Source organism: Hypanus sabinus, chromosome 17 (assembly GCF_030144855.1).
Source record: "Hypanus sabinus isolate sHypSab1 chromosome 17, sHypSab1.hap1, whole genome shotgun sequence".
Taxonomy (NCBI): domain Eukaryota; kingdom Metazoa; phylum Chordata; class Chondrichthyes; order Myliobatiformes; family Dasyatidae; genus Hypanus; species Hypanus sabinus.
Window position 1 is genome coordinate 44,726,900 of NC_082722.1, and position 12,921 is coordinate 44,739,820.

Consider the following 12,921-nt stretch of genomic DNA (forward strand, 5'->3'; position numbering starts at 1 on the left):
TTGATTCAGTAATAATTGGTATGATAAAGTTTGAGAGAGATCTTCACAAATTTCTGTACATACTGACTATGCAGAATAACTTGATTAGTTACTCATAAGTTGACTGCTTACAGTAGTGGTCATTAGAGTCACTGAAAGAGCACAAAACAGCCCTTCAGCCCATCAAATCCATACTAACCATCAATCAGCAAGTTTACACTAATCATAAACCTGTATTTTATTCTCCCCACGTTCTGCTTCTCATGTATACATTATGGACAGTTTATAGTGGCCAGCTCATCTACAAACCTACATGTTTTTGAGATGTGGGAGGAAATTAGAGTACTCAGAGGAAGTTCAAGTTTGTTTATTGTCATTTAACTGTACATGTATACAACCAAATGAAACATTGTTTCTCCAAGCCTCGTACACCCACAATACATATATCAAACATAAGATATAAAAATTCAAAATGCATGTTAAGTGCATAGAATAGATAAACAAGAAACAGTGAACTGCCTTAGTGACAAAAGATCCCAATGGTGGCAGGGCATGTATCAATCTCACAACCGAGGAAGAAGCTGTTGCCCAGTCTGGAAGTGCTAGTCTTGATGCTCCTGTATGGCCTTCCTGAAGGTGGTGGATCAAAGGGCTAGGTGGTAGGGTTCCTCAGCAATGCTTCAAGTCCTTCATATACAAAGCATTAGAAATCTACACAATCACAGGGGAATGTGCGAATTCTATACAGACAGCACCATAGGTCTGGACGGAACCCAGGCCAACCCATCCGAGTACAGTGCTGTATTTGCTGATGACACCCCAATTACTGGTCAAGACAACAACAGTTGGTAACGTTTCAGCATGTAGTAAGGATATTGAAAATCTGATTGAGTGGTGCTACAATGACAACCTTTCATTCAATGTTAGCAAAACCAAGGGGCTGATTATCAACTATGGGAGGAAAAAGCTGGAGGTTTACGAGCCAGTCCTCATTAGAGTATCGGAAGTGGAGAGGGTAAGTAGCTTTAAATTCCTTGGACCAGCATACAGGTTTCATCACAAAGAAGGTACATCAGTTCTACTTTCTTAGAATTTCCTGTAGATTCAGCCGATCGCCAAAAACTTTGGCAAACTTCCACAGATGCAGAGTTGAGAGTAATCTTGCTGGTAGCATCATGGCTGGTATGGATAACCCATGCCCAGGAATGGAAAATACAACAGAAGGTGATGTGTATAGCCCCATCCATCCCAGGGAAAGCCCTTTCCACTACTGAATACAGTTCCATGGAGCGCTGCCACAAGGAAGCAGCATCCAACATCAATGGCCTTCTTCATCTAGGCCAGGGGTCAGCAACCTTTACCACTGAAAGAGCCACTTGGACCCGTTTCCCACAGAAAAGAAAACACTGGGAGCCGCAAAACCCGTTTGACATTTAAAATGAAATAACACTGCATACAACGTTTTTTTTGCCTTTATGCTATGTATAAACAAACTATAATGTGTTGCATTTATGAAATTGATGAACTCCTGCAGAGAAAACGAAATTACATTTCTGCATGCAACAAAAACATTTTGAACTCCGAAAAAAAGACGTTGGGTTGAAAGTTACTTTTAAGTAAAATACTCAATGTCTATTTGAGTCCTTCTTGTATTTATGAAAAACGCCAAACTTAAATTTTCCGCCAGCAGCAAACCAAAAATATCATCAGCCAGCTGTCAGCCTGAAAAATAAAAGGACTATTTCACTGAACAATGAAAAAATATGAATATACATAAAATAATAGGCAATTAAAATATTTATCATACTTGGTTAATGGGATTTCTGCTCCTGGACCTCAGCGCACAGCGTCTGCACATCAGGGCTGTTTGACGTCACCTTCATCTTTACACAGGATCGCAAGCTGTCATCTGTGAAGCATGCGCGATGTTTGTTTTTAATAAAGTTCATGTTGGAGAACACCTGCTCACATACATATGTGGATCCAAAGATCGACAGGACTCCAAGCGCATACTTTTTCATGTTTACATAAATGTCGGGCACAGCATTCCATGTTTCAAACACAAGTTGGTCCGGATTTGGAAGGTTTTCAATATCACTCCATTTGTGATTCTGAGCAAGAACGGCCTTCTGACGGGCAACATCTTCAAGGTCTGCTGTCAAGCGTCTAAACTTGGACACCCATATGTCTTTGTCGGCTATGTCGGCCAGTTCCATCTCAAGATCAGGTTGACTCACACCTGCCAATGCAGTCGTATTCAGTAGGGAAGGATCGATGCTTAAGGGAGTGACCGGGAAGGATAATGTGTTTTTTTCCTCTCTGAACTCACAGAAGCGTTTCCCAAACGATGTTTGCATTGCGATGATTGCAGAATGTAAATACTCCGAAATTATCATGTCGTGACCTTGTTTGAACTCTCTCAAATTGGGGAAGTGAGACAAAGTGCCTTTCTGTAAATCTCTGGCAAGCACTGTCAACTTGCGCTCGAATGCCAAGACATCCTCCAACATGTGCAGGGCTGTGCGTCCTTTCCCCTGAAGAGCTGTGTTCAGCGTGTTCAGGTGCGCTGTCATGTCTACCATGAAGTGTAGCTTTTCCAGCCACTCTGGCTGTTCCAGCTCAGGAAAGTTGAGCCCTTTGCTGCCCAGGAAAGTTTTCACTTCTTCCAGACACGCGACAAAGCGTTTCAGCACCTCCCCTTTGGACAGCCACCGGACTTTGTTGTGCAGCAGGAGATCAGAATATGCGCTTTCCATCTCGTCCAGTAACAAACGGAATTGACGGTGATTTAAACTTTTTGCCATTATTTTATTGACAATCTGAATGACAACATCCATTACTTCTGTGCATTCCGGAGGAAATGTTTGAGCGCACAGTGCCTCTTGGTGCAAGATGCAGTGAAAAGTCAGCAGCTTTCTGTCCAGCGACTTCTGCAGTAAAGCCACAAATCCCTTGTGCGTTCCCGTCATATTCGGAGCCCCATCAGTAGCTACTGACACCAGATGGGTGGTCTTTATTCCTTTGGCTCTTAAACAATTCAAGACAGCCTCACAGATGTCCTCCCCCCGTGTTTGGTCTTTTAGAGGTATCAACTCAATCAGTTCTTCCTGTGGCCCGGCAGAGTTTACATACCGGCAGAACAACGCTATTTGTTCAATATCGCCTTTGTCTTTAGACTCGTCACAGGCAATCGAGTAGGCCACAGCTGAATTGATGTCTTTAATTTGCTGTCTTGTGATGTCTTCTGCCATTTTTATGGTTCTGTCTTTGACAGTCTTTGCAGAGAGGGGCATATCCCTGATTTTCTGCACAATTTCACTCTTGTTTTTAAAGTCCGTGAATAGATGTTCTGAAATCTTAATGAAAGATTCTTTTATATATTCACCATCTGTAAACTGCTTCCCGTGCCTGACTATTTCCTGAGCGGCAATATAACTGGCGTATGTCGTTGATTTTCCTGACTTCATCCATTTCTGGAAATGATTTTTGCTCAGATCAACCTTCCGCATCAGTTCCGAAACGGCTTTTTTTCTCTCATCTCCATCCGGATATTTTTGAGCAAAGGCTGCGTGTTTACTCTGGAAATGCCTTGCGACATTTGACTTTTTGTTGTTTGCTAGTTTCTCATTGCATATTAAGCATACCGGTAAACCAGTCTCGTCAACAGTGAAAGCAAATGAATCTGTCCACGTATCATTAAACGTTCTGTTTTCTTCAGTCACTTTTCTTTTTTTAGAATTCTCCATAGTTGGCTTACCTTGGATCGAAAAATTAAAGAAATCGCGCACTGGCGGGTGTCAGGTATTGGCAGTGGTGACGTATATTAATAGCGATAAAAACACGTTGCAGCGGTGTGTTCAGGCAGTCAGTAAACTGCAGTCGAATAACTTTATTCGAACTAAACAGCCTTGCTTCTAAGCCTCCCTCAACCCAGCCCCCATGGACGCAGATGCTGCAAAAGACACGTACTCACAAACCCCCGTAGGCAATCTCCCTTAGCCGGAATGCTGGCTAATTGAGAGCCGTTTCGGATGTGTCAGAAAATGTGTCGCCACACTTACATTGTACAAGATCACCATAATCTTCAAATTTAGAATTACATTTCAAAAGCTAACAAACTAACATAAAATACATTTTAATTAAATACTGACCAATTATTTCCCAAAGCCACAGGGAGCCGCAGCACAGAGGTGAAAGAGCCACAAAAGGCTCGGGAGCCGCAGGTTGCCGACCCCCGATCTAGGCCATGCTCCCATCTTGTTACCACCACTGGGCAGGAGGTACAGACACCTTAGCTCTCAACACCAGGTTCACTAACAGTTATGACCCTACAATCATCAGGCTCCTGAAACAGCATGGATTACACCACTCTGAACTGATTCTATGACCTACAGACTCTTTTACAACTCGTTCTCAGCATTATTTCTTTCTATTTTCGCAGTTTGTGTTCTTTTGCACATTGGTTGTTTGTCAGTCTTTGTGTACAGTTTTCCATACATGTAACTGTAGTTCTTCAAGAAAATGAATCTCAAGGTAGTATATGGTAACATGTATGTACTTTGATAAGAAATATACCCTGATCCTTGAGTTCCCATCCACTGTGACACCCAAGAAGTATTCCAAGAATTTCCTTAAAGTTGTGCTTACCTTTTACAATCTCAGTGAAACCTCTGTTAAAGGTAAAGACATCGAGCATTTTCCGTAGTTATGCTGATGAGATAAGTACAGCTCGGGGGAAATTCCAGGATGGTATACAAGGCCATACGGCACAGGAGCAGAATTAGCTCATTAGGCCCATCAAGTCTGTTCCGCCATTACACCATGGCTGATTTATTATCCTTCTTAACCTCAATTCTCCTGTCTTCTCTTCATAACCTTTCAGACCCTGATTAATCAAGAGCCCATCAACCTCCACTTTAAATATAGGCAATGACTTGGCCTCCACAGCCACCTGTGGCAAAGAATTCCACAGATTCACCACCCTCTGGCTAAAGAAATTCCTCCTCCTCTTTGTTCTAAATGGACACCCCTCTACTCTAAGACTGTCCCCTCTTGTCCTAGACATGCCCAAAATTTCCTCCCCATATCCACGCTTTCAATATTCACCAGGTTTCGATGAGATTCCCCCTCATTCCTCCAAACTCCAATGAGTATAGGCCCAGATCCATCAAACACTCCTCATACATTAACCTTATTATTGCTGAAATCATTCTTGTGAAAATTCTCTCCAATGCAAGCACACCTTTTCTTAGATAAGGGGCCTAAAACTTCTCACAATGCTCCTTGTGCAGTCTGACCAGTAATCCATTATAAAGCCTTAGCATTACATGCTTTTATATTCAGTCCTCTCGAAATGAATGCTAACCTTGTATTTGCCTTCATTACCAACTTAATCTGCACAAAGACTCCCAAATCACTATGCACCTTGGATTTCTGAATTTCCTGACCATTTAGAAAATTGTTGACACCTTTTCTCTTTCTACCAAAGTGCAGGGCCACTTCTCCACACTATATTTCATCTGCAATTTCTACAAATCTAAGTACATCTGCAGATTCCCTGCTTCCTCAACACTAACTGCACCATCGACCATCTTTGTATTGTCCACAAACTTGGTCACAAAGCTATCAATTCCGTCCTCCAAATCATTGACACATAGCATGAAAAAAGGTAATCCCAACACTGACCCTGTGGAACACCACTAATCACTAGCAGCCAACCAGGAAAGGTGCCTTTATACCCAATTTTTGTCTTTTTCCAGTTAGCCAATCTTTTATCAATGCTAGTTCCTCTTCTGCAATACGATGGGCTCTTGTTAAACAGCGTCATGTGCGGCACATTGTCAAAGTCCTTCTGAAAATCCACATAAACGACATCCACTGATGCCTGTTCCATCAAATTGGACAGACAAGATTTCCCCTTCAGGAAATCATGCTGACTTGGGCTTTTTTTTATTATGTACCTCAAGTACCCTGAAACCTTACCCTTAATAATGGACTCCAACATCTTCCCAAACACTGAAGTCAGGCTAACTGGCCAATAATTTCCTATTTTTTTCACCTTTCTGCCTTCTTATTGAGTGGAGTGACATTTGCAATTTTCCAGTCGTCTGGAACCATTCCAGAATCTAATGATTTTTCAAATATCGCTATTAATACCTCCACAATCTCTTCAGCTACCTCTTTCCAAATGTTGGGGTACAAGCCATCTGGTCCGGGTGACTTATTATTATCAGACCTTTCAGCTTCCGAAGTGAATTTTCATTTGTAAGAGCGTCTACATTCTCTTCTGCCACGAATTTCTGCTATACTACTGGTGGCTTCCACAGTGAAGGTTGCTGCAAAATATTTATTCAGTTCATCCACCGTTTCATTGTTCTTTGTTACTACCTCTCCAGTGGTCTGATATCCATTCTCACCTCTCTTACTCTATATATATATATAATAAAAAACCTTTGATATCCTCCATTATATTAATAGCTAGCTTAACTTCATAGTTCACCTTTTCTCATTATTTTTTAGTTGTCTTCTGTTAGTTTTAAAAAACTTACCAATCTATCTTCCCAATAATTTAATATTATACAGCATGCCCTCTCCTTTGCTTTTATGCTGTCTTTATGCTCAGCCATTGTCCCCTCATCCTCCCTTTAGAATTTTTTTTACATGTATCTATCTTGCATTTTCTGAATTGCTCCCACCACCCTGACAACTGTGTTGGCGCGTGGCCTAGTGGGCAAGGCATCAGACTAGTAACCTGAAGGTCACTGGTTCGAGCCTCAGCTGAGGCAGTGTGTTTGTGTCCTTGAGCAAGGCATTTAACCACACATTGCTCTGTGACACCGGTGCCAAGCTGCATGGGTCCTAGTGCCCTTCCCTTGGACAACATCGGTGGCATGGAGAGGGGAAGGCCTGCAGCTTGGGCAACTGCCGATCTCCCATACAACCCTGCCCCCTGGCAACTCCAGGCGCAGATCCATGGTCTCTTGAGACTGACGGATGCTACCATGAGCTGAAGGACATTCAGTTCCCTAACAAAAACTTCCGTGAGCTGCTACTTTCCAATAGGTACTTCACTTCCTAGATGAAGTGTTTGAGCTGGGAAATACATCATCACGTTAACAGTGAACAACTTCTTGATGGTACTTCCAAAACCATAACTACAGTCAGGTGACCTCACTTGCAGGTAGGTGATTGGGTGGAGCTGAACAGCCACCCTCTCAGTGACCAAATCCTGCGTACTGACAAAAGCAGCACACACATGGCTACATCATTGGCTGCAGTTTCTTCTAAGTCCCATACCATCCCAATGATGGATCTGATGTTGTCCACCGGTTTCTTCAGAAATCAAGAGTAAAGCACAAACCCTATGCCTACAGCCACATCATATTAGATGTTTCTCATAATACAAGACAGAGGTGGCCTGCACCAGCAAGCAGGACAAGAAGTAACTAAGGAAAATGAGCATGTCCTTCATGCAGCAAGCTGGTCTGAACCGCTTTACTTATGAACTGACTTTGCAAAGAAACTAGAGATCCTAATACAGGACAAGTTACTAAATATTTACAAACAGATGATTTTACTAACATATAAACAAGCATAATGGAAGGTAAAAATTACACAATAAAATCAACAAGCTGGACCAGAATCTAACGTTGACTTGGAAATGCGGTGATGTTCCTGCAGTGTTGGGCAAAATTCTGGATTAAACATCCTACAGAAGGAAGCACCTTCATTTAAAAAAAAATCTTTGCACATGCTTGCATAGATTATATTTGGTTAGGGCTTCTGTAGACATTTTTAGCTGCTGATCATTTGGGATTATTTTGCTCTACCTGGTATTGTGCAAAAGCATGACAAGGTGAGCAACTACGAATAGACATGATTGTTCATATGCACACTGAGGTTATTGCTACAATGATTGGCTATCTTCAGAGTTTGACAGTATCTTTCTCCAGTTACAAAAGGGCAAGCACACAGTCATAGAGTAGCCAGTTGCATCTTTGAAGGAACTTCCCCCTCAGGCCAGCTGTGCTGCTGAAGAATCGAAGACAAATCTCATTCTAAGGCCATCATAGTCTTTATCACCCTAATTTATGGCACAGCCTGACCTTCCTTATTCAACGCCATCTGTAAAAATCGATTTGTACGCAGCTTTAATTCTTCATTACAAATTTGGTCTCCTTGCCAGCATGAAACTGAATCTAGGACTGTGCATAATTGTGAAGATGGTGGCACTTCAATTTCAGCTATGAACTCACCATTCTTAGCTGTTCATAGCCAATTAGAACTAATCCTCATCAGTTATCAAATTCGCCTTCTTGCATAGACCATGAAAATCAATGCAAGTTTTCTTTTAAATAGGATCCTGGATATAGATATAAATTCACTGAAAACAAAATGTATCCATTAAAAACCACTTCATGTGGAAGAATCAAGTACAGAGGGTAAGTTACTAGGCGAACCATTAAAGATGGCGGTCAGTGGGATGTATTCAGGTGCAACCATGATATTGTCAAATATTGGAATGCTCAAGAGATGACTGTTTCTGTTATGCAATGGCAAGTACTTAATTATGCAAAATTTGGCTTTCAGTTCTTTCAAACTATGTTAATTTAAGACAATCAGATTGATCGTGAAAGATGAGATGACTTCTAAATGTTTGTGGCGTTGCTTTTAATCTGATATATTAATGTGTGCATTACAAAATGTTTTCATCAGTGCGTATTTTCAACAAATTCTGTGTTATGACAATGGTCCACAGATCTACAAGTACAGTCATAGTGGTCATTCCCGTTGCGTAACGTGGACATCCGTTAATGTTGAATATCACCAGGTTCTACCACTTGCTCTTCCATTATACCCTCCACTTCTCACTATTAAGAGTACACACACAATTTGTGCTGAAGCTTACTAAAGACTCAGCATTTATTAGCGTTACTTCACATTGTTCTCAAGCCTTATCGTTTGCCAGATGAACCTTAATTTTTCTTTAGGCATTCAGAACCATACTTATTTCTAAAATACAAAAGAAGGCTAATCAGCCCATTAGGCTGTCCCAGCTCACAATCCCATCCACCTTCACTCTGTCTCCTACCTTATTTTTTACTTCTCTCACACACAGTAAAAAAGTATTCACCCTCTTTGTAAGTTTTTGTGTTTTATTATTTTTCACCACCTATCAACAGAAAAAGACACTTTTGTGTCAAAGTGAAAACAGTTCTCTACAAAGTGATCTAAATTAATTTCAAATATAAACACAAAATAATTGACTGCATAAGTATTCACCTCCTTCAAGTCACCTTTGGCAGCAATTACAGCCTTGAGTCTGTGTGGATAGATCCCCCTCAGCTTTGCACAGCTGGACGCTGCAATTTTTTTCTCAGTTTGGTTTCATCAGACCATTGAACCTTCTTCCACATGCCTTCTGGCAAATTCTGGCTGAGATCTCATGTGAGTTTTTTTTAAACAAATGCTTTCTTTTTGCTACTCTCCTATAAAGCTGCAGCTGGTGAAGCAGCCGGGCAACAGTTGTTATCTGCTCAGTCTCTCCCATTTCAGCCACTGAAGATGTATCTCCTCCAGAGTTGTCAGGGTGGTAGTCTCTCTCATTAGTCCCCTTCTTGCATGATCACTCAGTTTTGAGGATGGCCTGCTTCAGGAAGATATACAACAGTGCCATATTCTTTCCATTTCTTGATGATTGACTTACTCATACAAAGGATATTCAATGACTTGGAAATGTTCTTGTATCCATCTCCTGGCTTGTGCTTTTCAATAATCATGGAGTTGCTTGGAGTGTTCTTTTGTCTTCATGGTGTAGTTTTTGACGGGATACTGACTCACCAGCATTTGGACCTTCCAGATACAGGTGTATTTTTACTAAAGTCAATTGAAACTCCTTAACTGCACATAGGTCAACAAAAACAGATCTCAGTTTAACTAGCAACACACATAAAAGGCTGGTGGAACGCAGCAGGCCAGGCAGCATCAGTAGGAAAAAGCACTGTTGACGTTTCGGGCTGAGACCCTTCGTCAGGACTAACTGAAAGAAAAGATAGTAAGAGATTTGAAAGTAGGAGGGGGAAAGGGGAAATCCGAAATTATAGGAGAAGACAGGAGAGGGTGTGGTGAAGCTAAAAGGAGATTGGCAAAAGAGATACAGAACTGGAAAATGGAAAGGATCATGGGATGGGAAACCTAGGGAAAAAGAAAGGGGGAGCACCAGAGGAATATGGAGAACAAGCAAAGAGTGATGGGCAGAGAGAGAGAAAAAAAGGAGGGGGGAAATAATTTGAAAGAGTTGAAAGTAGAAAGTCACTACTTTCAAATCTCTATCTTTTCTTTCAGTTAGTCCTGATGAAGGGTCTCGGCCTGAAACATCAACAGTGCTTCTTCCAAAATATGCTGCTTGGCCTGCTGTGTTCCACCAGCATTTTGTGTGTGTTGCTTGAATTTCCAGCATCTGCAGATTTCCTCGTGTCTCAATTTAACTAATGATGTGACTTCTAAAACCAAGTGGCTACACCAGGGATGATTTAGTGTGTCACGTTAAGGGGAGGGGGTTGTGAAAACCTATGCAATCAATTACCATGTGTTTTATATTTGAAATTAATTTTGATCACTTTGTAGAGATCTGTTTTCATTTTGACATCAGTCTTTTTCTGTTGATCAGTGTCAAAAAAGCCAAATTAAATCCACTGTGATTCAATGTTGTAAAACAGTAAACCATGAAAACTTCTGGGGGGGGTGGGTGTGTGAACACTTTTTATAGTTACTATACGTTCAACACCCCCTTTGGTTCTTTTATCACTTACTTACATGCCTACCAACATACTTTTGAGATGTGGGAGGAAACTGGAACTAATAGACAAGAACATATGGAACACACACACACACAAGACCTGAGGTCAGGATTAAATCCAAGCACCTAGTGTTGAAGCTATATGATCATATATCCACTGACCTGCAGTGGATGATCATATTAGCATCTCTACGTAAGTAACTTACCATTAGTTGACTGCCAGATCTTAGAAAGCCAAGTTTAGTTGTTTGCTCAGACCTTCTACAAGATGATTAAGTAGGCACCCCTAGCTGTGTATGCAACACTAGGAGCTGTCTCGTGGTCTAAGCAGTCTCAACCTTACAAGTTACATATTGCGACTGTATTAAATTACAACATTATGGTTGTTTTTGCATTTGAAATGATGTAAGCTTATTTGGAGAACATTTGTGGAATGAAATTAAGTAGATGTTGTTTCAGCTATTGTACAAGTGCTTTATTAAGACTAGCACACAAGTTTAGTTCTTCAAATTTTAAGTCAGCTGTAGACTGCTGGAGTGGGGACAGGTGGTTTTTTTGTCCTCTGTGCTTCATAAAACAAAACATACTCATGAATTCCAATTCCAATAAGGATGGCAATCTGGCTCCAAGTTGCCATTCCTGCACAAAGTGGAAGTATACAGTCTTTTTTGCAGATGATCTCTTGGTAATAGCTGTCCGGTGGTGTAGTGGCATCAGCACTGAACTTTGAGGCAAATGGTCGCAAGTTGAAGTCTGGTTGGCTCCTTGCACGCATTCCATCCACGCTGAGTCGATTGTCGAGCCAGCAACTCAGACGCATAAAAAATAGTCAAATACTATGGAAACAGCAAAAAAAAATTATTCTGTCTGATGCGCCACAAGGCTGAAAAGGAACACTCTGGATAACATGTAATTGATGGAACAGTTTTCTGTATGGGATATATGTTACCACCTTAGCATTATTTTCTTCTTTAGCAAAGAATATATAAAAGGGAAAACTAAAGATTACTCCTGAAAAATAGCTTGTAAAAACTGAAGAAATCAAATAACTATCAAACGAACAAATGATTTACCTTTCCTGGAATCAAGATTTTACTGCTAATTATATGTCTTAAGATAAAAACAACTGTCAAAACTGTAAAAGAGAGACAAGTGTGGATATTGGACCACTGGAAAATTATGCTAGAGAGATAGTAATGGGGGTCAAGGATAAGGCGGACGAACTGAATAAATATTTTGCATCAGTTTTCACTGTGGAAGACAGTAGCAGTATGGCTGAAATTCCAGGTGTCAGGGGTCATGAAGTTTGTGAAGTTACCTTTACTAGGGAGAAGGTTCTTGGGGAACTGAAGGTAGATAAGTCACCTGGACCAGATGGTGTACACTCCAGGGTACTGAAAGAGTTGGCTTGAGAGATTCTGGAGGCGTTAGTAACGATCTTTCAAGAATCACTAGATTCTGGAATGGTTGCAGAAGATGGGAAAGTTGCAAATGTCACTCCACTCTTCAAGAAAGGAGAGAGGAAGAAAGGAAATTATAGGCCAGTTAGTCTGACCTCAGTGGTTGGGAAGATACTGGAGTCAATTGTTAGTGATATAGTTTTGGGTTCTTGAAGACACATGATAAAATTGGCCAAAGTCAGCATGGTTTCCTCATGAGAAAATCTTGCCTGACAAATCTGTTGGAATTCTTTGAAGAAATAACAAGCAGGATAGACAAAGGAGAATCAGTTGATGTGGTGTACTTGGATTTTCAGAAGGCCTTTGTCAAGGTGCCACACATGAAGTTGCTTAAAAAGCTACGAGCCCATGGTAGTAAAGATTCTAGCATAGATAAAACAGTGGCTGATCGGCTGGAGGCAAAGAGTAGGAATAAAGAGAACCCTTTCTGGTTGGCTGCGGGTTACTAACAGTGTTCTATGGGGACTGATTCTCTTTACATTATATGTAAATGATTTGGATGATGAAATTGATGGCTTTGTTGCAAGGTTTGCAAACGATACGAAGATAGGTGGAGGGGCAAGTAGTTTTGAGGAAATAGATGCTATAAAAGGACATTGATTAGGAAAATGGGCAAAGAAATGGCAGATGGAATACAGTGTTGGGAAGTGTATGGTCATGCACTTTGATAGAAGAAATGAAATG

At 41.0% G+C, this 12,921-nt stretch overlaps 1 protein-coding gene across 1 annotated transcript in view; it reads left to right on the top strand.

Annotated features, from left to right (window-relative positions):
- Nucleotides 1-12,921, top strand: part of si:ch211-260e23.9 (uncharacterized protein LOC555795 homolog) — a 43,151-nt gene that overhangs the window by 28,744 nt on the left and 1,486 nt on the right. The window contains exon 4 of the mRNA XM_059992964.1: nt 907-994. Coding sequence (XP_059848947.1) covers nt 907-994 — 88 coding nt within the window. The remainder of the gene's footprint in view (nt 1-906; nt 995-12,921) is intronic.